General features: G+C 40.5%; 1 protein-coding gene and 1 long non-coding RNA gene across 2 annotated transcripts in view; both read right to left on the bottom strand.

Annotated features, from left to right (window-relative positions):
- Nucleotides 1-14,943, bottom strand: part of nlk2 (nemo-like kinase, type 2) — a 30,326-nt gene extending 15,383 nt beyond the window's left edge. Inside the window, exons 1-4 of the mRNA XM_080732286.1 lie at nt 13,031-14,943; nt 4,649-4,778; nt 1,415-1,470; nt 824-930 (exon numbers count right to left, since the gene is read on the bottom strand). Coding sequence (XP_080588412.1) covers nt 824-930; nt 1,415-1,470; nt 4,649-4,778; nt 13,031-13,554 — 817 coding nt within the window. The 5' untranslated portion in view covers nt 13,555-14,943. The remainder of the gene's footprint in view (nt 1-823; nt 931-1,414; nt 1,471-4,648; nt 4,779-13,030) is intronic.
- A 2,501-nt stretch (nt 14,944-17,444) lies between these two features.
- LOC308289823 lies at nt 17,445-27,938 on the bottom strand. The gene is made up of 5 exons (XR_013962265.1): nt 24,051-27,938; nt 23,096-23,159; nt 21,632-21,669; nt 18,532-18,686; nt 17,445-18,026 (listed from the first exon to the last, which is right to left on the bottom strand). It is a non-coding gene; the product is annotated as an uncharacterized lncRNA (long non-coding RNA).
- Between the last annotated feature and the right edge of the window lie 56 nt (nt 27,939-27,994).

The raw sequence follows: 27,994 nt of genomic DNA, 5'->3' as shown, positions 1-27,994 counted from the left end.
TGTAGTGGAGTAGAAGTATAATAATTGAAAATTGGAAAAACTCAAGTAAAGTACAAATATTCAAAATTGTACTCAAGCTATAATAATATTTGTTAGAATGAGTGGGAGAGAGAGGCTCCCCTAGTGGTGATTATAGAGTATTTCAGGTGACAGACCGTTTTTCATGACACCTGAACAGAGAAAGAGACCATGGCTCCATGGAGTGGATTTTCAAGTTTAAACATTTTAAAACATGTTTTTAGGACCAGGGCAAAGACTTTTATGATTGGTAAAAACAGAATGTCATTTAACCTTTAAATATTAAATCCCAAATGCACAGGAGTAGATTTGAATGTCGGAATAAATGACAGGTACTAAATGTTTCCTGAACAAATAATTTCCTTAAAGGATCCCTGGCGAATAAGACAAATATGCCTTAATACATTGTATCTTTAATTTTTAGTTATAGAGGGCAATTATATACACCATAAATATTTCTTATTTTATTTTATACATAGATAATCTTTCACTCAATGGAGACAACGCCTGTCGCAAGTTGATGATGTCATGATCATGTGCACATGTGTGGTACAGCCCTATGGAATGTATATATACTAATAAAAACGTAATACTTCCCATTCCTAAGGTTAATATGAGCATCAAAGCAATATTTGAAATACTTTTTATTAGCATTTGCATTCATAGAGCTGGACCAGACATGAACAAATGACATCATCTACTTGTGACAGGAATTGCACCTATTGAGTGAAAGATGAACCATTTCTAAAATATTTAAGGTGTTTTTAGGCTCTTTTAATGAGACCTACTGTACAAGAGAACTTACCTCGGAGGATCTGATATAGAAAGACTTTGACGTGGTCAGAGCTTAGAGGCTGTGGTGATACAATGATCTTATGGAGGTCACTTTGCATCAATTCAGTCACCACATAGCTGTACAATGGCTAGTTAAGGCAAAAAGAAAGCAACAAGGTTTACTAAAATAACAAAGTGAATCTCACAGAGAAGCTATTGAAGGGATTAAAGTAATAATTACCTGCCATTATTCAAACACCACAGCACTATGACTGTGATTGTGCTTCATTTAACTTTGAATAGCCTCCACAATTCAGCTCTCAATTTGTTTTGCTCATATTAAACTGTGTTTTTGGTGTTTCTGTGTCCGTCAGGTTAAGAGTTCTAGCACAGAGCAAGCTTCAATTCCTACAACTTCAAACATTGCAAGATTCTTACCAATAGCGTGAAGCCCAATCAGCTCAGAAATATGTTATGGTCACAAATAGATCAGTTTATAGAGTAGTATTTGTGGCAGCATGACAGCGAGAGATAATCTGATCACATTCATACAGAAGTCACAACACAGGACACGAACAACGACAGATGTAAATGTTTGGGCAAATGCAATAGTGAAGGATACATCTCCTCAAAGTAGTCAATGTGTGGAGGCTGTAGAATGTCCAGAGCAGACAATACCTGTGGACAGAGAACAAGTCCAAGTTAAACCCCTTCGGATTCTGTGTGTGTGTGTGTGTGCGTGCGCGCGCGCTAAGATGAAGATACAACAGTTTTACTGCTAAATCAAAACAAAGATTCTTGTGATAGTTCCAATCTGACCATGTGTTCCAGTTCCTTATTTGTCTTTAACTCTACTACTGCCAGATTATTTATTTATTTATTGGGTCTGGTGCCATCAAAAAGCGGCTTACCTTTGCAACGTTATAGTAGATAGACAGACATTTATTTATTTATTATTATTATTTTTTTTTGATTGTGCAATAGTGCACTTTGGTCTGCCAGGCAGCAGAGGGCGGCGTCATGCAAGACTTAATGTGAATTTGCCTGTTATGTGTTGCCATACATTCAGACCAGTCACTGGCCACAGAGCCTCACGGCCAGAGGAAATCAACAAGGAAGTGAATTGGTCTCCGTTGATGTTAACGCATAATGGATTTTTTACACCATCACCGCGGAAAATGTGTTTACAGTACACGGGCGACCCCTCATCAGCTTACAGTCATCAGACGAGGTAAACGAACAAGCGCCGTATTGGCGCGCCGCGACCTGAAAAATTGGGGCGAACAGGAACGTTCAAAGCAGAATAAGAGTTAAGGAGTGGTTTCTAAGCATTCTAAGCAGTAGGTATCCTTTATATACATTATGTATACATTATGTACTGTATTATGTTGCTCAGTGTGAAGCAAGCATTGACAATGAGATTCAACACAATTGGGAGTCGTTGCCCCCAAATGTTGTTAGAAATTGATTTTAGTTGATTACAATATGTCATTATATTCCCCCCAAACGGCCTGTGGATCAGCACATAAAATACACTGGGAAATTTAAATTTTATGCCAGATATTTATATATTTCTGGCTTGGAGAAGTGTTGAATTCTGATGGGGTTTGCTGTGACACCAGGCTGTAAACCTATGTTCAGAATGATGTTTCATTATCCTCCTTCCTGTTTTCCATTCAACTCTGTTTGCAGGATAGAATAATAAAATATCAATTTCTGCATGAAATATACTTTTAGTTTTCTACCATTTCACGCATCAGTAGCCATTGATTTCAACACGGAACATCAAGTTCCTCCTCTTAAGCAGAAGTCACACTCAGTGTTGGCTCCCATTCATCAATCGAACACAGAAACCAGCGCAGATCCGACTGCAGGAATAATCTCATGACAGGGTTCATGTGCGATGTATCACACAGCTCAGTGTAAGAATGGTAGGGCATAAATGTGGTGGCTGCAAACGGTCGCCATTTAAATATCTCATCCTGCAATATTTTAGTTTATCTCGAGTTTATGACTTGAGGGGCCAAGAAGATATAAACGTCAGAACTTCAGAAGACCAACGTTGTGTCATTAAAGGATGTCAGAAGAATTTGTTCTGGGAGGGGAAAAAAAGAAAAAAAAGAAAAAAATCACTGATGCGGTCAACAGCAGTGGAAGTATAAATCAGTCACTTCTAGCCTTCAACAACACTTTATTTTTAGCATCGTCCTCTGGGCCTGAGATTCTTGTTTCTGCCTCTGCAACACATCCACCCTGATTTTCCACAGACTCATTCATTGAGTCTGAACCAGGGTTTACCCATGATGCCACTGTTCTCAGCTCTTCAGCTGTGCTGACCGAGCCTGTTGCGGATGCTAATGAGCCCTTGCTGGCCGACATCTTAACCTCTTGTGCCGCAGTACTTGTACTGCTAATCTTAGATTGTAGGTTATGCAGAGAATGCAGATTATAACCTTGTCGTGTCTGAGACATTAGACAACTGAGGCCATTAGTAGCTTATTCTCAACTCAAATATTTAAACAAAAAAAACATATTTTAGAATGGAAACCCCACGGCAGAATCATTTTGCACACTTCTTCTAGTGTACATGGTAGTGTGTCCCCTACACCGGAGGCCTGTGTGCTTAATTCTACTTGGTGATTAATTGTCCTAATTGCGTTTAACGAATGACTGTCATTGACCAATACCAATAATTATCTTCATTATGAATCACATCAAAGTGTCTCTTAATTACCATTTGCTTAGTACCATTGTACACAAATTGGATATATTGCAGAGAAAGCAACTTGCCAGCCGTAATGTTTGGCTGTGATCTGTCCCCAATCTCCGCTGAGGTCCCTCATGACCAGAATTTACCTATGAATGTGTGAATATGTTTATATATGTTTAGATGCCTTTCAGATTTTCTGAAATACATTTGCAAGCCCGAGCTGAGACTATGTAAGATTTGACTGGCTACGCTTACATTAAACTGACGCCAGATTGATTTGCTGAAAATTGAATTGAAATGTCCTTATGTCCATGTATTTAGTCGCTGCAAGTACGATAAATGAGGGCCATTATGATTATGGTCTTTGCTTTAGGGTATTCCCAAGAAATATGCTCCTATGAGAATGAAAAGCTCACACCTGTCCCTAAGGATGAGGTTGACATCAGACGAATTGTACCTGTGTCAATCAAGTCACTGTCACACAAATTATTTTAGGAAGGGCGAAAGACCACAGAATGACAGATGGGAGGGACCAGAGTCAAGTGTTTGAGAAAAATACAAGAGAAAAACACAGAAACAAGTGCATCTGAAGTAAGGGACGGTTAAATGAAGACACTTTGCAGAAGGAGGAAATAATCTAGGCCAGTGGTTTTCAAACTTTTTTGACTCAGGGCACCCCTGTTAATAACATTTTCATTCACGGCACCCCTGAATTACACAGTACATTTTTAGAATCTTACATCATATCACGCAACGTAAATATGCACATCTTTCCACCTGAGATACGGTAGGCTATGTCACGGAGAAATATCCGTTTCCATCAGAGCTGACTGAAAATAACTTTATACTTGACGTTTAACCCCAGCATCCCTATTCTGGGGAGATCACCAAAAATAGCCGATCTACAAGCTCACAACGCGTTGTGAGCTAGTAGATCTGCTATTTTTTGGTGAAGAGAGTTGGCCGTAGATGGAAAAATAACTCATCAAGTACAGTGCAAATCAGGTCTTCACATAGTGAAGTGATATTGATGTAGTTATTATTTTTCTGAGGCACCCCTGGACTGCCGTCACGGCACCCCAGGGTGACCACTTTGAAAACCCCTGATCTAGGCTTCTGTGCAGGACACGGTCAGGTGCTACTCACATTATCATGTTTGAAGAAGCAGAGCATCTTCAACTCTCTGAACACCCTCTTACAGGAAACAAGGTTTTGGAAGACGTTGGGCATCTTTTTGAGGGCAACTCGCTTTCCATCTCTGGGGTCTGTAACCGACCTGTGTGAGAGGAGAGATAGGAAGTCATTAACTCCTGGGTCCTCATTAACCCAGTGGTGCGCAAATCGTCTCACACTTAAACAGGAACAAATGTTTGCATTGTCCATGTTTTTTTGTGCGTGCGTCTTCTGCCTGTGTTTTTATCCCTGTTTATGTGTATTTTTTCTTGATACTGTGTTATTTTCTACTGTGAGGTGTACAGAGACACCTTGGGGTGATGATGCGTGCCGACCGCAAACAAATAAAACTGAACTGAAACACAGGACAAAGTATCTGAAATAACAACATGTCATGTCCTACTTTGGAGAAACACAATTAGTTACCGGTATGTTCAATACAAGGCAGGAGGTACAGTACATAATCTACCTAAATGTGTCCAATCATTTATTATTTTAGTCAGTTTCTCAAAGACTCAAAACAAAAACATTTCTTAGGTGGTGAAAACAGCCATTCTACAAGCTGCATATTAGTCATACGACTAAGTTGTAAAGTGAAAAAACTCAAACAGTATCCCCCCCAACCCAAGTGTATAAATATTTGAACCATTTAAGGGGGGAATCACCGTACCCCCAATTTCAGGCCCTGAATGTGCTTTAACAACTGTGTATTTGCTACTCTACACTCCTCTACCCAGGCATTCCAAAGCCTAAAGGTCTGATCCGCTTTAGCCCACCCTTCACTAGACCATGAGGCTCTGCAGCTTGTGAGTGGTTAAGGTCCCAGTAGCAGTAGCAGCAGGTGTAGCCAAATGTCAGGCCTCACCAAGCCCTGAACATGTTGCTTCTGGGACACAGTGGTGAGAAAAGTACTCAAATGTTTTACTTAAGTAAAAGTATCAATACTGCAATGTAGAAATACTCTGTTTATAGGTAGAAGTACAGAATTCAAAATGTACTTGAATAAAAGTACGAAAGTATTGGCATCAATAAGTACTTAAAGTACCAAGAGTAAAAGTACAAAAATGTTTGAAAATAGCCGATCTACAAGCTTGCAGATCGTCAATTTTCAAATAGCCACAGTATAATATAAAATAAGGCTAAAATGGTTTATGTATGTTTTATAATATTATAATTTATATCTCTAAAGTAACTAGTAACTAAAGTTTTCAAATAAATGTAATGGAGTACAAATAGTACAATATTTGGATCCGAGATGTAGTGGAGTAGAAGTAAAAGTATTGGAAATTGGAAATACTCAAGGAAAGTACAAATACCTCAAAATTGTAAACGTGCTTAGCTACTTTACACCACTGCTGCGAGTCGGACACCAACATTAACTTTTATATTGGTCTTCAACACAGTATTTGTTATGAGGTGTCCACTATATTCAATCCCTGTTTTACTTGAATAAACTATCTTTCTACAGAGGTGATCTTCAAGTAGCACATAGAGGATGCATACATGGAGGATAGATAGATCAGCAAGCGCCGTTGACGACCGCGTCAGCGGCTGTCAGCGGCTGTCTCTCAGATAGATCCTTTGTATTGGTAAAACAAAAAGAAAGTCATTACAATATAAAACAGAAAGATCTAAAATAGTGTTGTGATATTGATCCTGTTTTCTGGTTTGGCTGTTAGATGAGATGAAAGGAGTTAGTTAAGTAGCAATTATAATATTATAAATAATATTTTTCTTTTAGCCCAAAGTGCTTTAATAAAAAGTAAAATTCTTTGGGCCAGTGTCAGACCGATACTGTAGCTGAGATAAAGAGACTGGCAGAGGAGAGGTGGACTTAACAGTGAAGAGAGAGAAGAGAGTACTGTGTGTTTGTGTTTGTGTTTGTGTGTGTGTGTGTGTGTGTGTGTGTGTGTGTGTGTGTGTGTTTGTGTGTGTTTGGCATGTATCAAAACAACGTCTGGGTTAAGATAAAGGAGCGCTTGTTTTCGGTGGAGATGACGGAGGTGCGCCGTCTCAGGCGTCCTTGAGCCACGTGAGACACTGCCGAGCGAGCGGTAGCGAACGAGTCGCCGTGTCGAGCGTTGCGAAGGTCGCATGAGCAGAGCCGACTCAACGCTGTTAGACGTTGTAAACCAGGGGTCCAGAATAGTAAATCTAAATCTCGTCCCCCCCGACTTTCGGCACCTTAGTTGCGGTCCAAGTGAACACAGCGGAGCGCTCCCTACAGCCGGTTCAGCCAATCACAAGCTTCCGCGGGCGGTTCTTATCTTAACCCAGACAGTGTTTTGATGCACGTGTGTGTGTGTGTGTTAGAGCAAGGCTTACTAGGACATGGCCAGGAGGATTGCTATTTAAGCTACTCTGATCAGCAGTAAATGGAGCACAGTAGTGGTGAGAACTGCTGTTGCTGTCACAACCAAGCAGGTTTACAGAGGCATACAGTAATTATGTCTCTGTATATTTAATCATCAACATCATGTAATTTGTTTAATTCATACCAATTAATTCATACCAATATTTATTTTAGGATATGAAAGGGAATGAAAAGATACATTTAATTTAAATTTTAAAGAAATGTTTGAAATTACAGGTATCAATAACGAGTACGTTATGTTTTCATAATGTCTCCTTTGTAACCAAAAAGGCCAACCCAGCCGATGCCATTTGATATCTAGATACAAACATAATGAGTGCTTTTCTTTTTCTGTCTTTTAAAGACACTATTTTTCTACCGCCTATTGCAAAATAAAACATCTATTTTTTGCAAACCCGGTGTAATAGTGAATATGTCACGGTCCATCCACCACCCCTACAACTTTTGAGCCGTTACAATTTTGCTCTCCATGTTCACTTCCTTCATCAGAGGATACGGTTTACCATCTGAACCCATAGTGTGTTGAGCCGATCTGAAAGTAATGAAAACAGCTGATCTACAAGCTCACACCGTGCCTCGCTGCGCAACATGTCGTGAACGACATGTTGCGCAGCGAGGCACGGTGGGTACTTGTAGATCGGCTATTTCCACTTGTTTTAGATTATTGTAATGATAAAGAAGAACGGGTTTGGACATGTACGGTTTCCACCCGACAGTGGCGAGTTGATGAACCTCATGGCTAACTCACAGTGACCTCAAGCGTCCCTCAATAAGGCACGTGCACAGATGTACGCTGTCAGAGTGCAGCAACATCCTGTGGAATGCATGGTGGGTGGATTTAAATACCGGAAGCCCCCCCCCCCGGCAATTCTGCAACAAAATGACTTGCTATGGATTGTCACCGCACAATACACCACACTGGGTGCTATGCCATAAGTGCTAGATAGACAGATACTGTAGATAACCAGCGAATAATACTGAGAGGGAATTTCAGGTGTCATCGCAAAACAGCTACATTGAAATACAGGAATGTGTAAGAGTAAAAGTATAAAACAACAACAAAGTAAATAAGTTTAGTTAAGCTTGAGTTTAGGATTCCGGGACTAATGCCAGCAATGTGACTCTGAATGGATTAGGGATGGGACGATATGAAAATGTCATATCACGATTATTGTGACAAAATAAATTTACGATAGATTTACAATATTATCACGATAATCGAAATCTTTTATCCTGGGGCGGAACATTTACCAAAAAATAGCAGATCTACAAGCTCACAACGCATCACAGCGTGACGCTTTGTGAGCTAGTAGATCGGCTATTTTTTGGCAAAGACATTTGATAGAGAGTGAAAAAAAGACTGTATCAAGTACGTATATTATTAAGTACCTTTTACCAATTATAGAGGCCGAGGGTTTAAGTGGTACCGGATATGCAGCTCGGCAAAGAAAATGTGAATTGATACCAGTGCATGACAGAGGGCGATATCACGATAAATTTAATCTCCACAATACGATTATTGTGAGTGTTTTTTATCACGATAACGATAATATAATCGTCCCATCCCTAGAATGGATACTGTTAAGAGTCTGACAATGTATATATGAATAAATAGGACTAGTCTATCAACAATGAATATGAATGAATATGTATACTATATGTGCAGTCTATCAACAATGAATATATGAATGAATATACTATATGTGCAATCTATAAACAATGAATATATGAATAAATGTACGGTATATCAACATTCAACAATTAATATATATGAATGAATATGTGTACAGTCTAAGTATCAACAGTGAATGAAGATGCTAGCCAGGATATGCCAGCTCGGACAACAAATAATTACACTGCCGCAAACACATTTCCCAATGTCGAAATAAAATAATGGCAGATCAAATCAAACGTTATAATGTTCTCGCATGGCATTAGTCTTGCTGGTGTTGCCGCCTACAAATGCCTTTATTATTTATGAGTAGTACTTCTGCTTTGTCACAAGATGGGGAACTTTTTTTTTTACATTTTGTGGAATGTGATACCACTTGATTAATGTCTGGAATTAAAATCAAAGTTATGTTGAAAAATAGCATACTGATAGTAGCTAGCATGATCTAGCTTGCAGTTACAGTATGTGATTTCAGCCTTGCTGTATTCTTGCAAATAGTGTTGTATTCTTACAGAGCAATATCCCCAGTCAAAATGTAATAATCTATGACAAGCTGTATTTTCAAATAATTTCCTAAGTCTTCTAGTGTGAGAGGGTGCCAGACTCTAGTCTTATAAAAGTATTGTCCAAGTCTTGTACAGTCGCCGGAGGATATGGTAGGCATTTTCCAAATGTAGGCATGTTACTTTGCTTTTGAAAAGTGCTATACAAATAAAGTTTAGTATATTATTAATTAGAAAAGACCTGTGCTATTAGCTTGTATGTTATCTAATCTATAGGTTTGATGTTTACCTGCTACCCTAGTTACTTTGTAGCACTTCCAGTGTTTGGAACGCTTGACCGCCTACTCTTCCTTGTTGTTTGTTGGCTGACTAAAGTTTAGGTCATTTACTCTGATCTTGAACTCTGCAAGTCACTCTGGATAAGAGTTTTGCACAAGTGTAGCGCGAACTCCATCTGCAAGTGTTATATTGGGGAAAAAACAAACAAAAAACAACATTGCAGCATCTTGTATTCAGTCAATGCTGATATTTTGACACATTATGCAGACCACAATCACACCATCTTACAAGACATTTCCATTTTCAAAGCACACAATTGTAATTTTTGAGGGAGAAATTCTTATTGGAATTCTTATTAGTAGGGATGCAAGCCAGGATGAACTGATCAGAATCAGAAATGGCTGAAGGATGAACAATGCAACAACAGAGCTGTCAGTCATCGGTTGAAACCAGCAAGACATGAGGAAGCTGCCGGGGAAATTATTGTTTATACTATATACAAACACATATATATACACATACATATACTATTATTTTAACATTTGTAAGTTGTGGCATTATGGGCAGAAGTTATAGCGCTTTTGGAGATGGGCTCTAGACTAGAGAACTCTCAAAATATTTTGTTGTGAATATATAACTTTCATCAACATAGTGGGAATTTTCAAAAAAAGCTTTTCAGAAAGTGTTTTGTCCCGACTCTCAAGAATCAGTGAATATACATACATATACTATTATTTTAACATTTGTAAGTTGTGGTATTACGGGCAGAAGTTAAAGCGCTTTTGGAGATGGGCTCTAGACTAGAGAACTCTCAAAATACTTATCTAATTATAAGGGAGTGGATGCACAACCCCACCAATTAGTAATTTTGACTGGACATATTTGTTTCAGCTTCTTTGATCAGTAGTTAATTTCTAAACAGAACTGTATTCTTCTTATTATTATTTTTTTAATTTTTATCCCACAATTTTGTAACCCATTTTAGGTGCTACATTCCCTCGGCCAACCTCGGGAGGTAACGGACTGACCTCATGCTTCCTTTTATGCACGAGGAGTCCAAGTTGCTTCTTTTCACCTGACAGGGGAGAGATTCCCAGGTTGGACCTAGCGCGTGGAAGGAACACGTTATTCCAACCAGTTCCTTTCCCCTCCATCAGCCATCATGGCCAGGGGGAGGCAGTATAGAGACCAGGATTACTGCATGTTTTTTGTGAGGGTACCTACCTACCCTAGGAGACACGGGGAGAACATGCAATCTCCACATAGAACGGTATTCTTAACTAAGTTCCGTTTTGCCTTCGCTCGTGTATCCTTCAAGGGTCAGGTGTTTAAGCACTCTACATTGTTCTAGGATCAGATCCTGACAATACCTTTCTTTCCCTTTTCTTTCTTCTCAGTACGTCTAATAAACTGAACGGTGGGGACTTGACTATCGAATATAACTTCAAAACCGAGCACTCAGGTCTCCTTTAAAAAGTGACTCCTTATGCCAAAGAAGACTCTGCTAAATCGCGTCTGTAAGCTTCTGCCTGTGCCAAACAAAATAAAAATAACCAAAAGGGAGTGTGAGTGCAGGTGATCTTTGTGCCCTAATGGGACTCAGCTGCCCATCTTTAAAAGAGCTTGTTTCATTTCACATCAAGTAGCATTCTGTCCGTCCTACTGCTCTCTGCTCCAGCCCTCCCTGCACGAGCCTCAGTAAACCTTCCAAATAGGATCAGAGAGACAACCAGATGGCAGCAGCCTATAACGGCCTGGGATGTTCTAGGAAGCCCGACACGTGCACCTATGACTAATGCTGAAACAAAGGCTCATGAACAACTAATTAACCACAGTAGTAATAAGACAGCCATTACAAAGACACAAAACATCCACCCATGTGTGCAGTCTGTGCGTGCACACACACACACACACACACACACACACACACACACACACACACACACACACACACACACACACACACACACACACACACACACACACACACACACACACACACACACACACAATCTTCCATCGATCCAATATCTAAATGAAATTTTAGCGGATCATTTGTTCTATAATATTAATGTTTGAATATGAAGCTGTAAAATCATTTTGTGCTGATTGAGTTGAGATGATTCAATCTGTGTTTTCGGAGTAATATTTAAAAGGGTCTCGTTGGAGTTGGAAAGTTGGAAACTATGTTAAAGTAAATGTTACATCTTTACTTTGATGTTGTTTGAAATAATTCAGCAGTGAAAGCAGACACTTGTTATTAACAGAGCTAAAGAGAAGTCTGCATGCTGCAGCCAACAGTAGGAAGAAGGGCTTGTCGGTGCTCAACAGGGACAACTTGCATCAGAGAGAATAATACCTGGGAGAAATACAGGAGCACTCGACTGCTCTACGCTGCACGTTCTTTATATTTCAGGTGTGACTACTTGTTAACAGAGTGTTGTGTTCTGCAAGCCTAATAAATCAGTTAACAAATCAGTTTTTCATAAGTCTGCATCTGCACTCTGAATCATTTACTGTATAACAGAAACATTAATAACTTGTATTGCAATGTGAAATGACTGGTGTTATCAAATGCGCTGACATGAATTAATTTTTGTAGTTATTATGCAATTGTAGGCTACAACAACAGACTTAAGAGTCTGTTTCGATCTCAAGAGCATAAGTTGTTCCGTAATTTCTTTTAAATTAAATACAGGTTTACGTCCTTCTAGTGATATAAACGGAAGTGCCCTTCACCTCCAGCAACTCTGAAAATGTTTCAGTTATTAAATGGACTATATCACAGTTCAAACCAACTACAAGCCTTCTGAATCCTCTATAAAAGGTGTGTGTCCACACAGCTGTTAAATATTTAACAGCTGATGAAAAACTATTATTGAAAATGTCAACCAAGTGCTGCTCTCATATCCCTGAGCAGGCTGTTCAATTTGAATCATAATTTGACCCATGGTAATCCTTATGGAAATAAAACGTTTACATTTTTGTGAAGGGTAATCTGCAAACACTTGGGCTTGATGTCTATTATCACTAATATTGTAATAAATATGTTTTATTACATATAATTGTTTTATTGTTGCTATAGCGGCCTACTCTTGAATTTATTTCTCTCTGATTCTTCTCAGGTTGTTGTATTGTCGTGAAACACTGTGCTGCTGGCTAATAAAGGTATAATTAAAGTTATAACAAAGAGAATGCAACTGATATGCATTATTAACAAAACTATAATCAATATACGAATTGTGGAGACGAACTTGGGCAGCGTGACGAAATCAAGAGTTTAATACAAGTGACTCACAGTGAGAGAGGGACTTTAGGATCTGTGTCACCAAGACATAGCCTACTTTACTTCCGCAGGAAACAGAACAACTGTTGATACATCGACTACTGCGGGGGTTGAACTTTGTGTGCTTTTGAGCTACCAGCGACAGTGACAGCACCGTGTCACTCTCCTCTGCTGTCTGCTCCACAGGTGGGTGACGCTGCGACTGCACGGGCGGAAATAATAATAATGCAGGCCAACTTACCAGACAACCCCAAAAGCTCCATAGCCAATGGGTCTGTCGGGCTCGATATCCAGCTGCTGTAAGTGATGAGAGTGTTGCTGCTGCTGCTGCTGTTGTTGATGATGGTGATGGGGATGGTGGTGATGGTGGTGGTGGGCTTTGACGGCAGCGGCTTGAACCTGGGCAGGCGCTGCAGCTGCCGCGGGTCCCGGGGCCTGTCCGGGAGCGGGAGAGGGGAAGTAGGGCTGCTGCTGACCGGGGTTCAGCATCACCGCCGCGGCGGCCGCCGCCGCAGCAGCAGCGGCGGCCGTGGAAGTGTGCTGCTGCTGCTGCTGGACCGGGTGGACGGCGGCGGCGGAGCCGGGATGCTGCTGCTGCAGGTGGTGCTGGCCCGTGTGGTGGTGGTGGTGCATGTGCGGCGGGGGCAGATGTGGCAGCTGGTGGTGGTGGTGGTGAGGGTGGTGGGCAGCCACGGCCGAGGAGCCACCGTTGTAAGCAGCCATCATCTTCGCTGTGTTGGTGGCAGTCGCTCCACAAAGAGCCATTCACTCAGCGGGGACGAGCGGAGAGGATGAGGACGAGGAGGAGGCAGGGATGAGAGGAGGATGGGGAAGTGCGCCTTCTTTAGAGAAACCACTTCCAAAAGTGAAGATGAATGGCCAGGGGGAAAGCGTTGCCCAGGATGGTTTGCAGTATCTCGATTCATCAAAACATTTAAAAAGAGATGTAAAAATGGATTTGCCTAAAAATAAAAAAATAAAAGATCAAACTTATCAGTTGTTTCAAATCTTTGCCAGACACACGAAACCCTCTCTCATCTACCACCTTATCATTAAGCCTCCAAGGGTTTGACCCACTTCCTGGAAATTAATTTCCCAGCTTGCACACCACTCGGCTTGTGCAGCCCTGGCTGCTAACGGAAGGCATGTCGTGATCATTTAGGGGGAACACTATGCAAGTCTGACTTCGACTACATAGGCCTAACAGTGAGTGCACCTGTCAAATGTGATGAAAAGCAAAATATGCAGAGAGTAAACAACCCTCACCCCCCTCAACGCCACAACTAGATTTCCCTCATGTTCAAAGTGGCATCTCCCTCTCCCCCCTGGGACCAGAAAAACAAATATTCACTTTCCCTTCTTCTTTGTAGAAAGGGTTATCTAAACAATGTCACATGGGAAACAACAGTGCCTTCATCTTTCAAATCCTGCCAAGTTTGCCATGAGGTCTTGTCCAGCACCGAAGCTGTGCCCACTGTCGGTCAGCTTTATGTCGTGCTGCAAAAGGGAGATTACAGATGTTATACATAGGCCTGTTATGTCCTAAACGGTGGCAATGTCCCAAGAAGACCGTGGTTCCTGACCAGATAAATCAGAGGTGTAGCCTGGCCTCGGCTAAACCACCACAGCGCAGCTTACACTCCGGGCCTCGCCATCCACTCGAAGTCAGAGAGCCAGACTGCAGCCGGCCGAGAGGACACAAATCCACATCATTTTGGACAAAACGACGAAAGCCCCTTTGGCTTTTTAATCCCAACGCGAAAATAAATCCTCCTTCCAGGCAGAGTCAACTCATTTTCCTCTCATCGGTTCCCTTCCGCATGTCCAACGTTGTTTAGACACCGTCCACTTGCGCTGCCGAGACATACATCCACAGGAACGGAATGATGATATAATAATGTACACAATAATTAATGTGATTGGTTTATTGCTGTACTCTCTCGCCGGGATGGTTGCTCTGCTGCCAGGACCGCGGAAGGAAGGAAGAAGCCAGCAGGGTACCCAATCGGACAACTCGTGATGGAAGCCTGTTATCTCCGAATCCTCTTTGTTTAATGCTCCGAGGAGCCGACAGCTCGCACTGGCAGCGGCAGGGCTCTGGTTTCGGCTTCGGCCCCTAAACGTTTCGGAACTGTCGCCGTTGAGGCGACCATAAAAAACTACAGGTCGCAAATAATGCCACTGATCGAAGCAGTTGATCCAACATGGTGAACAAAACCCCAGCAGCTACTCCTCGACCATGGGATTACACGGAGGAGGGCATCGGACCAATCGCGTGGTCGTTTCGGCACAGCGTCATCCCAGATGTCGTGTGATTGGCTCTGCGTGGAGCCACTCGTGAGAAAAGGGGTGGGTAGGCAGGGAATCCTCTATCCCGAAAGGCCAGGGTCACAGCACTGCTTTGATTGGTTAATGTCAGGCAGTGATGGAAAAAGTACTCACGCTTTTTACTTGAGTAAAAGTACCAATACTGCAATGTGGAAATACTTCAAGTAAAAGTCTGGAATTAAAAATGTACAAAAGTATTGGAATCAAAATGTACTTAAAGTACCAAAAGTAAAAATATGCAGAATGTCCAATTTCAAGTTTACAAAACATACATTAACCTCTTCAGGCCCATATACATTTGGGGCATTTGAAAATAGCAGATCTACAAGCTCGCCTGTAGATTGTCTATTTTCAAATGCCCCAAATGCATATGGGCCTGAAGAGGTTAATGTATGTTTTGTAATATTATCTAAATCTGGAAAGTAATAGTAACTAGAGAAATTGCAATTTGGGAAATTGCGAGTGTGGTTGCCTAAAAAGTTACCTTACTCTTACATCACGTTAAAGTTACTCACTATATATGGTGTTTCCCATTCAAAGTCAATGGGAAAGGTCAGATACCTAAAAGTTACCTTACTATATATGGTGTTTCCCATTCAAAGTCAATGGGAAAAGTCAGATACCTAAAAGTTACTCACTATATATGGAGTTTCCCATTCAAGTCAATGAGACTAAGAGTTGTAAAAACTGCAAAATTCCCCAGAGTAATAATGTGGTTGCCCTGGCAACCACACTAACTAAAGTTTTCAAATAATATAGTGGAATAAAAGTATGATATTTGTCTCTGAAATACAGTGGAGTAGAAGTAAAAGTAGTACTGAAAATTGGAAATACCCAAGTAAAAGTACCTCAAATTTGTATTTAAGTACAGTACTTGAGTAAATGTAACTTTCTTTACACCACTGCATCAGGGCATCAGTCCACGGTTAGAGATTCTGTTATTATGTATAATAAACATAAATATTTATACAACGTATAGGCTGGCCTGGCAGATGGAGGGTTTTAACTCTAAAACTAGTTTGATAACTGAGTTTTCGAATACACAAAGACCGGTGTTCTACTAATTTATCTAAAACTCATTAGATCAGCTAGAATCAGCGGTTGCCAGACAACAACCTAGCCAATCACAGACTAGACTAGACTCAACCTATCACAAAGTTTGTTAATTACGCTGATATTACATGACTCAAACAGATTCTCTCTCCCCCCCCCCCCCCTCATTATTGGACATTTTAATTCAGAATACTGTGAGTAGCTTGCTGTACTGTACAGTTTGTCTCATCAAAAATGGAGATCCCTAGGTTGTTTTCCTGTAGGCTTACTGTACATATTAGGACACCCTGCACATGGCTTGGCCACTAACCAAAACAGGAAATAAAACTGAGACTGTGTTTCAATCTTTTTATTTGAAAAAGATAAATACACAAACAAAGGCTGTTTTGAGTAAAGACATTCTTGGCTAACAAACTGAAGATTAAACATTAATTTGAATTATGGGTGCAAATGCTTCCATATACCGGTAATTATGTATATTATTTAGTTATAATATGGGGAAGCGAGTTTGACAGCTACAGACTTGTACAGTCATTGTCATACAGTACCTGTAGGGGGCCGGGGCGTGTGTGTGTGTGTGTGTGTGTGTGTGTGTGTGTGTGTGTGTGTGTGTGTGTGTGTGTGTGTGTGTGTGTGTGTGTGTGTGTGTGTGTGTGTGTGTGTGTGCGTGCGCGTGCAAAGGCAAATTAATGTCTCAGCCGAGTCAGCCCCAGCACCTTGAATAACATGTTATTTTGTTGTTGTAGTTGTGATATTGGCTAAGATGCATATCCGACATGTGGAATCTGGAAGTACTTATAAACATCGCTATTTCCATTTGGCCAAATGGAATGGCTCAATACATTGCCAACTTCACCACACTGAACACAGCATTGTGATTTGTGTGGCCCCACATGGAAAGAACATATATGTTACATATATGTTAAGACCTATGTGTCACATATATGTGACATATATGTCTTAACATATATGTAAGATATATGTACATATATGAAATACATATATGTTATATATATGTAATATATATGTAATATATGTGTAATATATATGAATTACATATATGTAACATATATGTAACATATATGAACATCCCTGAAATTGGACCCCCTAGACATATATGTTGCATATATGCAACATATATGGAACATATATTATATATGTACTATATATGCAATATATATGTAATGAATTACTATGCAATATGTTTATTTACCCATGCTCCTGAAGGTATGCATACCTCATATATATATAAAAAGAAACTCAAAATGCAGGCATACAAGTCATTAACATTTATTGAACAGAACATACAAATGTACACTATTTTAGTGCCATATAGTGCATTCTCTTTCTTCCTCATTCTTAATTGTATGCCCTGGCTTACACAAAATTAAGTTTGTCTAGATGACAAAAACAAAACACTCAAACCCAGGGCCTCTCTTAAATTATAAACTGTCATCAAATGTGCAAATATAAAATGACACAAACACCCAATAGTATAGAGGGTGTGTAAGAACCATTAGTGCAACTCTGGAGACACCAAACACAGCAGGAAGACGGCAAGAACAGCTTGACGTTTCAAGTCTTATAGTATCCATTAAACTGTAATTATTTGACTCATTGTGACCGCAAGAACAGCAGTCCATTGTTCCTGAAATATCAGTATTGTCCATGAGGAGGTAGACACATTAGAGTGTCGTAGGATACCCCAAGTTTGACTTGCGTTCGATTGACTTTGTTAGTTTCACTTGGGTTCCTTGGGATGCCTCCCTCGCGCTCTGGAGCATATCGCAGCCACTTCTTTACAGTGTCACTGAAGTCCTTGTGGGTCAGCTTGCGGTCAAACTTCCGAGCAGCAGCTGAAAGACAAGATTAAAAAATAAGGAAGAAGTGAGGAAGAATGAGCGAGTATCCCATACCATTCTTGTTATATTAGACCACTCTGTACATACAGTAACACATGCTACATGCTTTATTCTTCAGAGAGGAGACAAGCAATACAGTATATTACAGCTATAGCATTCAAACTCTGTACTATATGGCTCAGAAAGAGCATAATTATGTTCTGGATCACGCAGTCACGCCCAGTGGTGTGATATGGATTTTTTAAGTGGTGGCCTTCTAAATTCATGATGACATGTGTACGTCACTTGTGCGCGCACGTGTGTGTGCATGCATGCCTGCTACTCTGTGCTAGTAACTACCGTTAGTTGAAATACTATATTCAACACACATTTTTTATGTAATTATATTTCTTATTAGATCAATTGTTAATTTGTTGTTTATTTTAGTTTCAATGAATGTATGTTCCTTTAAGTTTGATAAATCTAAGCTATTAAGTAGTTTGCAGGGGAGAATACTCACCAATTGTATTGTTGTTTGCTTGAATGGCTTGTTGCCGCTGCAACGCTTGTCTTCCAGTTGAACTGACAGGCCAGGACGTTAGTCAGGGGAGTTGCCAACATTCGTCTGATCAGGTTCTCTGAATTGGTGCCTCCTACCAGAGCCAGGCGAGAAATCTAAAATCAGAGGAGAGATGTACACACTTGATACACTGATATTCCAGCGCATGGTGTTCAATAATGTTCATCCCTGTTGTTGCGTTTAACCCCGGTGTCCCAATTTTGGTCATGTCAATATGTGTCCCAGCACCCCCAGCAGCTAGTCATCTCGGGGACTGTCATTATTCCCTGTAGCCAAAATGTTTTTTTTTTTTTTTTTTGCTCTTTTTTTTTTTATGCCACAACAGCATCTCATAATATCTAGGCTACATTTCACTTAAACGCCAGAGCTTAACTCTGCATGTAAATAAGACTTTTTTTAATTAATGTGAGAGATCGGTACATAATTCTGTTAGTCCTCCCAGTTTATATTAGCTAAAATGCTAACTAGCCAGCCTTTGTTAGCCGTTTGTAGCCAAATGCGGTAATATCGGGACTCCATTACTTAGCGAAGCAACCCACAGTATTTATCCCATTAATTTAATGCCACGTGTGTTCCAAATGAACAATTATTAACCACGTAATGTATGATTTTGTGTATTATTATTTATTATTCTTCCGCCGTTCTTGACTTCCGCTGTTTCTTCTTCTACGCTGGTGAAATGATCCTGGAGCGGCCTGGAGACGTCTGTGACGTATGCTCCGGTGCGGAAGCTTCCTTTGTCACTGAGTTAGCTTAGCATTGAATAGATCAGTGTCGTCCTAAACTATCTAATTCTAACGTTCAGGGTGTTTGTTTTTTTGGACAATAAATTGACAGCCAAGAAAACATGGATGGAATGCAATCGTTCACTCGCCGTCGGAAAGTTGACTTTAGAGTAGACTATTCTGGTTGACTGGCTATGAGTGGCTAACGGCTAACGCTAGCTAGCGTTAGCTAGCGCTAGCTGCAGCGCTAGCTGCAGGCTATAAACAAATAAAACGTGACCCAACTCTATTGTTGCTCTCTTCTACAAGCTCACAACGCGAGGCGGTTAAGCCTGTAGATTGTGTTTTATTATCAGGTCAAATAATCCTTCTGGCTGAAGTTACACAAACACTGATTATGCTACATTTAGCACAGTTAGCCCTGTTGCACACGTAATAGGTTCACTTCAACCTCGTGTTGAGCAGTTAATCCTATTTGCTACGTACGTCTACAAAAACCTTCATATTTCAAAGATAACGTGCTTACTGAAGTCTCACAGATGTCACAGTATGGTACGCTCAAGCAGAATTACCCGTATCTTTCGTATTGTTTAATAAACTGCATTTTAATCCGATCAGATGCCATTTTCTGTTGTTTTTCAGCCATGCGACCCCATCGGTTGCGAGGTGTACTGCACTTAGATACATTAATACCTTTTTAAGGAAACGACGACCGATCGGATTAAAATGCTCCTCATTAAATAATACGATCATTACGGGACATTCTGCTGGAGCGTACCCTATGGTGACATCTGTGAGCCTTCACTAAGCAATTTATCTTTGTAATCTGACCGTTTGTGTAGACGTATGTAGCAAATTGGTTAAACTGCTTCACGGTTGGCGCACTGTAGCGTCTTTACATTTAGCCCAATAATGCTTGAGATGCTGTTGTGGCATTATCTTTTTAGAGAGCAATAACTAAAGTTTAAAACATACATAAACCACTTTAGCCCTATGTTATACCAAGGCTATTTGAAAATAGACGATCTACAAGCTCACAACGCATTGCGGTGCGACGCGTTGTGAGCTTGTAGATCTGCTATTTTCAAACATTTTGTACTTTTACTTTTGGTACTTTAAGTACATTTGGATACCAATACTTTTGTACTTTTACTCAAGTACATTTTTTATTCTGGACTTTTACTTGTAACAGAGTGATTCTACATTGCAGAATTGATACTTTACTTTATTATAAAATGTTGGTACTTTTTCCACCACTGTGTAAACGTTTGTGTTCTCATGCCAATAAAGCTTCTTTGAATTGAAGATTGAATTGAAGATTGCTCCCCATGTGGCGGAGTCAGGTCATTGCAGGTTAGAAATTTATTTAAAACTTGAATATCTCAAAAGTACTATTTCAGCATGGCATCATTCTATAAGCCATATCTTCAATACTGTTGGGTCAATCTCCACAACCAATATATCATTTTGTAGCTATGATCCCCAGCTTTCAAATGAAATGAAAAAATGAAAATGAAAAAAATTGCAATGACTGGCTCCTGGGGAGATTGGGACACATATGCAAATGTGACAAATATTTTAACAAAGGTTCACAGCATTGTGAAATTTTTAACTTCTTTGTGGTTTCTTTAGAAAAAAAAGTGATAAATGAAAACCTGCAAAGGAATTTAGTCTGTAGTCTAATAGACCAGGGGTTTTCAAAGTGGGTGATGGGGCACCCTGGGGTGCCACGACGGCAGTCCAGGGGTGCCGCGAGATAATTTGATATTTGGGATTTATTTGGATACTTGAAAAATATTTAGTATAATTTTAAACTTGAATTATAAAGTTATTTTCAGTCAGTTCTAGCCAAAATGGCTATTATCTCAATGTTTTCCTCGCAACATAGGGTTAGGGTACTAAAACAAAAATATTGTCGCTGTTGGGCAGAAACCTCGTTTCATCTCCAAGTTTCAAATGTGTACGTCTTTTGCCCTGCTTCATCATACAAGACCATCGCACAAAACTAGTGCAAACAGACAATCTACAAGCACACAACGGTGTGCTTGTGGATCTGCTGATTAAGATCTGCTGTTTTCACTAGTTTAGTACATTTTATAGATAAATACAAAAGCAAAGGTTTTGGACATACAAGGTTTCCACCCGACAACGACGATATGCTACAAATATAAGGTGCTGGGAGTGAAAATTATGATGTAGGGGTGCCTCGGATTTAAAAAAAAAATATATATATGGGGTGCCCTGAGACAAAAAAGTTTGGGAACTCCTGTAATAGACAACATTAATAATAATTACACTATGTCCAATAGACTTGCCTTTCAAGAGGTGGCTGGTGTCACCTGTGTGGTTCCATCTGTAAAACAAAAACAATAATGCAAGTTAAGCACTGTCCATATTTTAAGTTATTCAGCATGCACAAGTGAAATTGACACAAAGTGATTTTATTTTGGTTAAAAATGTTAATAGCTATGCATTCTGTGTTCAGTAACAGGTCTCTCCCCTTTCCTACATCTCTTTTGTAAACAGAAAATACATTTTCAGTATCAAATCAGGAGAGAAAACATTTATGTACATGTTGTAACTGTGACTGTCTTGAAAGTCTGTGCGGTTTGGGCATCTTGTGATGCAGTACATTATAATAAATACAATCCCAGGGCTCCATTTAATAATACTCAGAATGGTGAGAATTTTAGAACACAATCATCAGTAGTCACTGGTACGTCATTGGGCATTTCAGGCCTTTAACTATACACCCTGTTATACCAGCTGGCCCAGAAAAGGTGATCAAGCCTTCTCTGTGTGTTCCATGTCCAATTAAGTATTATGGCATTAGTTTTGGAAAGTAACATATACAGGCAGGGTACGAGTAGCCATTCGTATCGGTAGAACTGAGAAGACCTACAGGTTTGTGATGTTATATCTCATATATAGAAACAGCCGATCTATAAGTTTACAGAGAGTTGTATTGTATTATGGTTCTATAAGTTTACAGAGAGTTGTATTGTATTTGAGTTAAGGAAGGTTAAGTTAATCGAACCGCGAGTATGAATCATAGTGTCTTGTATGTTAAGTTAAGGAAGGTGAGTAAGATTAGCCGGTGTGTAACACCGCAGAGGTGATTATTAGTTCAGAGCTATACGCTAAGTAAGAATGAGTTAATCTAATCAGTATAAGACCTGGAGTCTCATGTGTTAAGGGTAGATAAGATAGGTATGTTACGCTAAGGTAAGTAGGATTAGTAGCTTTACAGCAATACATTGTTATATTGCTGTTAATGTACTGACCTATTATCTTGTTTATTATTGCGATGTTGTCTCTGCTTATTGTAAGTCGCTTTGGATTAAAAGCGTCTGCTAAATGCCTAAACTGTAAACTGTAAACTGTACAAGCTTGGGTCGTGGAGTGTCATTTGTTACGAAGGAACCACCCACGCGAAGGGAGTGAAAGGCTGAGTATAAGGACATAGGGTCTCTGAAAACCCAGATCTGAGCAACGCACCAAGGCTACTTCCACCAGTTAATGAGGAGGGTGGGATTGGGAACCTCCATTTCACTGGCAAGCCAATTGGACGTGACTCAGACCAATCAGTAACCACCCCCTACCCTGCTAATGAAAAGGGACGTAATGGTAAAGTCGTAGACTGTAGCCTACAAAGGTCACAGCCACGACTCCCTGAAGGTAAACCAATCATCACACAGCAAAACTCCGGGCTCAGAGAACTTGATGCAATGATCAGTAAGCCATCATACCAAACTATCTAATGCAACTTACCAACTTACCAAAGGGAACGCCCAACACACACAATAGCAGAGTCAGGAAGGGGACGAGTGAAGTATCATCAACCTGAAACATCATATCCTATTATATAATGCCTTCTTAACAGAATATTAACCCCTAAATAATTTACAAGTAGAGTTATACAGGAGTTTAAACAGTATTAGCGTTGGAGGTGTAATATAAAGGGTTAATGAATTATGCAAATTAGGTCAAACATTTAAAAGGGGTTAAGGGAGGATCATAAGGTAAAGGTTTTAAACCGAAAGCTAGTATAAAATACATATTATGGGTAAAAATGTCTAAAAGGTGGTAAAAATAGATTGAAATCAATAGAAAACCAATCCAAGTTAAAATACCATAAAGGGTTAATAAAATTTGAAAATTTAAGGGGGGGACTGAAGAGGGACTAGAGGGGGTTAACTAGTCCAAAAATTAAGTCTAAAACTATTACCCAAGTTCTACAATCTGTAAAAGAAATTACAGAGCAAAAAGAGCAGATCTACATTCTAAGCACTGATTTGAACAGGTGTGTATGCACAACACTCGACGATTTGGGCAACAAAAACTCAGTAAAGGCAAAACAGACATAAGATAAGTGTAGAGGACTTAAGGGGGATTAAAATGAGACCAAGTATGAGTCTGTAACTGCACCGTAGCTCGAATAACGGCCCAAAGTATGGGACTGTACCTGTGTTCATTGAGCTATGCTAATGCTAAGGCCATACAAGTCAATGGAGTTGGTGCTAACAGCTAGCTTCATGACACAGCAGTTTTAAGGCTAGGCCTCACAACATAAATTAAGTAAATTAAAGCTATAAAAAGTGGATAAAAGTGAAACCTTTTACCCAAAAAGTGTAGATAAGGCCCTAAGGAACATTTTGTGAAGATTACAAGTGTCCCGCTATAGTATAAATGAATTAAAAAAGCTAAAGAGTGAGAGAATATGTAGTTCATTACCTGTTCAAGTGTTGAATCTCTGTTAATGGGACAAGATGGCCACCCATGTTGACAGGTGAGGGATGTGTTGCCATGGTTCAAAAGGATGTTTCCCATGGTCTGTAAGAACCAATCAGAGGGCTGCTATATATAATTGACTGTAGCTAAGCAACCATATGTCCTATCGGAAAGTGGGAGGTATCGAATGAAAGAGCAGAGTGTCCCGCATATGATAGGGCCTATTCTGTAATGGAGGGGAGGGGCTTGCAAGGGAGAGCCAATCAGAAGGCTGCTATATATAATTGACTGTAGCTAAGCAACCAAAGGTCCTATCGGGAAGTGGGAAGTATCGAATGAAACCTCAGAGTGTCCCGCATTATGATAGGGCCTATTTTGTAATGAAGGGGAGGGGCTTGCAAGGGAGAGCCAATCAGAAGGCTGCTATATATAATTGACTGTAGCTAAGCAACCATAGGTCCTATCGGAAAGTGGGAGGTATCGAATGAAACAGCAGAGTGTCCTGCATTATGATAGGGCCTAATTGGTAGTGAAGGGGAGGGGCTTGCAAGGGAGAGCCAATCAGAAGGCTGCTATATATAATTGAGAATAACTCAACAACCATAGGTTCCCCAAGTAAGTGGAAGGTATCCAGTGAAGCAGCAGGGAGTCCCGCATCTTGATAGGACCTTTTTATGAAAAGGGGGAGGGGCTAATACCAAACCGGAAGTAGGTCTGTAATTAATGAACCAAAGGCACCACCAGGGCGTGTGGGGTATCCTACGACTCGTCTTGGAGTCCCGCATCCTAATTGGACCTTTCTTAATTAAAAAAGGGGGAGGAGCCTATGTTAAACCGGAAGTGGCCCTGTAATTAACAAACCATAGGTCCTAAAAGTGCGTGGGTGGTACTAAATGACTTGTTTGGGAGTCCCGTATCCTGATTGAACCTTTCTGTACCAAAAAGGGGAGGAGCCAAATGAAGGGGAGGGGCTTGTAAGGGAGAGCCAATCAGAAGGCTGCTATATATAATTGAGAATAACTCAACAACCATAGGTTCCCCAGGTGAGTGGAAGGTATCCAATGAATCCGCAGGAAGTCCCGCATTTTGATAGGACCTTTTTATGGAAAGGGGGAGGGGCTAATACCAAACCGGAAGTAGGTCTGTAATTAATGAACCAAAGGCCTCACCAGGGCGTGAGAGGTATCCTACGACTCGTCTTGGAGTCCCGCATCCTAATTGGACCTTTCTTAATTAAAAAAGGGGGAGGAGCCTATGTTAAACCGGAGGTGGCCCTGTAATTAATGAACCATAGGTCCTAAAAGTGCGTGGGTGGTACTAAATGACTTGTTTAGGAGTCCCGTATTCTGATTGAACTTTTCTGTACCAAAAGGGGAGGATCCAAAATGAAGGGGAGGGGCTTGTAAGGGAAGCCAATCAGAAGGCTGCTATATATAATTGAGAATAACTCAACAACCATAGGTTCCCCAGGTAAGTGGAAGGTATCCAATGAATCCGCAGGGAGTCCCGCATCTTGATTATGATTTATGGAAAGGGGGAGGGGCTAATATTAAACCGGAAGTAGGTCTGTAATTAATGAACCAAAGGCCTCACCAGGGCGTGAGAGGTATCCTACGACTCGTCTTGGAGTCCCGTATCCTAATTGGACCTTTCTCTATTAAAGGGTTAGGGTTAGGGTTAGGGTAGGGTTAGGAAGAGGGATATGTAGGGATAGAGGCAGTATGGTGAGGGTAAGGTTGGAGTAAAGGCAGAGATCAGAGAATGATGGGAGAATGATCCCTCCGAGAAGTAATAAACATCGAAAGACAGTGCCTGGAATATCATTTTGACTCGAGCCATGGTCAGGCTGGTTAGGTATTTTGAGGGCAGAGCCGTCCCCTGGGGAACAAACCGGTGATTGGCAGACCACAAGCAAATGTTCTGAACATGTCCAATGGGTTAGGGTTAGGGTTAAGGCAGGTTAGTTACTGAGATAAGGTTTACTGAGGTTAGGTTTAGGGTTGGGGGTAGAGTTAGGGTTAGGTTAGGGTTAGGGTTAGGGTTTGGGTTTGGGTTAGGGTTTGGGGTTAGGGTTTAGGGTTGGGGTTAGGGGTTGGGGTTAGGATTAGGGTTAAGGTTAGGGTTAGGGTTTGTGTTAGGGTTAGGATTAGGGAGAGGGTAAGGGTCTAAGGTTAGGGTTGTGGACCTAGGGTTTTGGGGTTAGGGTTGGAGTTATAGAAGTTATTGTCCACGACATTACAAGCGGCGCGAAGGCCAGCGGAGCGCCGCACGAGTTACGAAGCCGTTGTGGATGCAATCGTTATATATATGCCCAGGCCGTAAGGCCTGGGCAAGCGCACGATACACGCCCTGAGCCGATAATTATATGGGAGTTTTAGAGTTAGAATTAGGGTTAAAGCTGAAGTATAGGTAAGTGGTAAGTGGAGATATAAGCTAAAGTGGACCTCAGTGAGAAGTAAAGGTTAAAGTATTGGATAAGTTCGTAAGAGTGACCACCCTCATATAGTACCTAGTGTAGAAAACCTGGGTTTTTAAATGTGAAATAACCAATCCAATTGGGGTCACAATTACGTTAATTAAACCATTCAGAGGATCAAAACATCAATATAGAATAACACTTAATGTACAACACCCGACCAATAAAAGGGAAATTAATATTGGATTAAAGATGATAATAACCATATATGGGGTTCTATGGATGGGTGTGTAAAGGAAAAAAAACACAGAAGGATTTTAATTTGACAATAAAGAATAATATCAGAATAAAAGGTACAATTGGTCATTATATTAGTTATTTACAATATATACACAAAAACATAGCCCACTGGAAACTGTATAATGATCAGACAAGGTCCATAATCATATCTGGAAATTAGATACCCCTATCCGAGTGGGGTTCCTTAGGGATCCCAAACATCAAAACGCAAAGGTTAAAGTTCCATGTGACCGTCCAAGGGTTCAAGGTCCAAGATCAAGTTAAGAATAGGGTGCCAGGCAGGGCGAGATTGACCAGGGTCGGTGATGGGATAGGGCTAACGCTCATTGAGCCCCTTAGGGGTCCTAGAACCGAGCCGTTGGATCCAGAGATATTCCTGCCTCTTCCTTTGTGTAGGGGACCACAGGGGATTATGCTGTAGGACCAGGATGTGGAGGTTGTGGGGGCCATGTGACAGGAAATGGGTAACTAGGGCCGTATCGGACTCGAGGTGGTTGTTAATGTTATAAAGGTGCTGGGCCAGGCGTGTCTGAAGTGAGTTTTTTGTTTCACCCAAATAACGAATACCGCATTGGCGGCATTTAATTAGGTAAACCAGGTTTGGATATGACATGTCAGCATATGGTCAATATGACAGTATCAATTCAGTATCATGTAAATATGTTTACCATGGTCAGCAAAAACTAATGACTGGCTACATTTAAAAAAAAAAGTTAGTTACTTTTAGAGTAGGCTGTCCTTTAGAATTGTTAGCCAACTTCTGAATTGGAACTCTATGAAGTAGTTCATCCCATAGCAGTGTTAGCTATTAAAGGTCCTCAAAAGCATCTGTCCCAGTCCATTTGTTTACATTTTTACACTTGAGTGAAATACCTGTAAGGGTCCATTTGGTTTCATTTTGTATGCTGCTGCTCTCACTCTCATTTGAACTTAGACCTAACTACATTTTCTGGAACCTCAAGGACTGCCGTGGGGGTCCCTGGTCCAACATCCAGGATAATACAGAGTACACTTATCTACATATATTATGCACATATCAATCTGAATATGGTATATATATGTTAGATACATGTCATACTTATCTACATATATGAACCTGGATATGGCATATATGTTGCATATATGTCATACTTATCTGCATATATGCAGATAAGTATGACATATATGCAACATATATGCACATATATGAATCTGAAAATGACATATAAGTTACATATATATGACATATATG

This window comes from Nannobrachium achirus, assembly GCF_963921795.1.
Source record: "Nannobrachium achirus genome assembly, chromosome: 8".
NCBI classification, from domain to species: domain Eukaryota; kingdom Metazoa; phylum Chordata; class Actinopteri; order Myctophiformes; family Myctophidae; genus Nannobrachium; species Nannobrachium achirus.
Note: the sequence above shows the minus strand (reverse complement) of the source record. Positions and strands in the feature narration are given on the sequence as shown.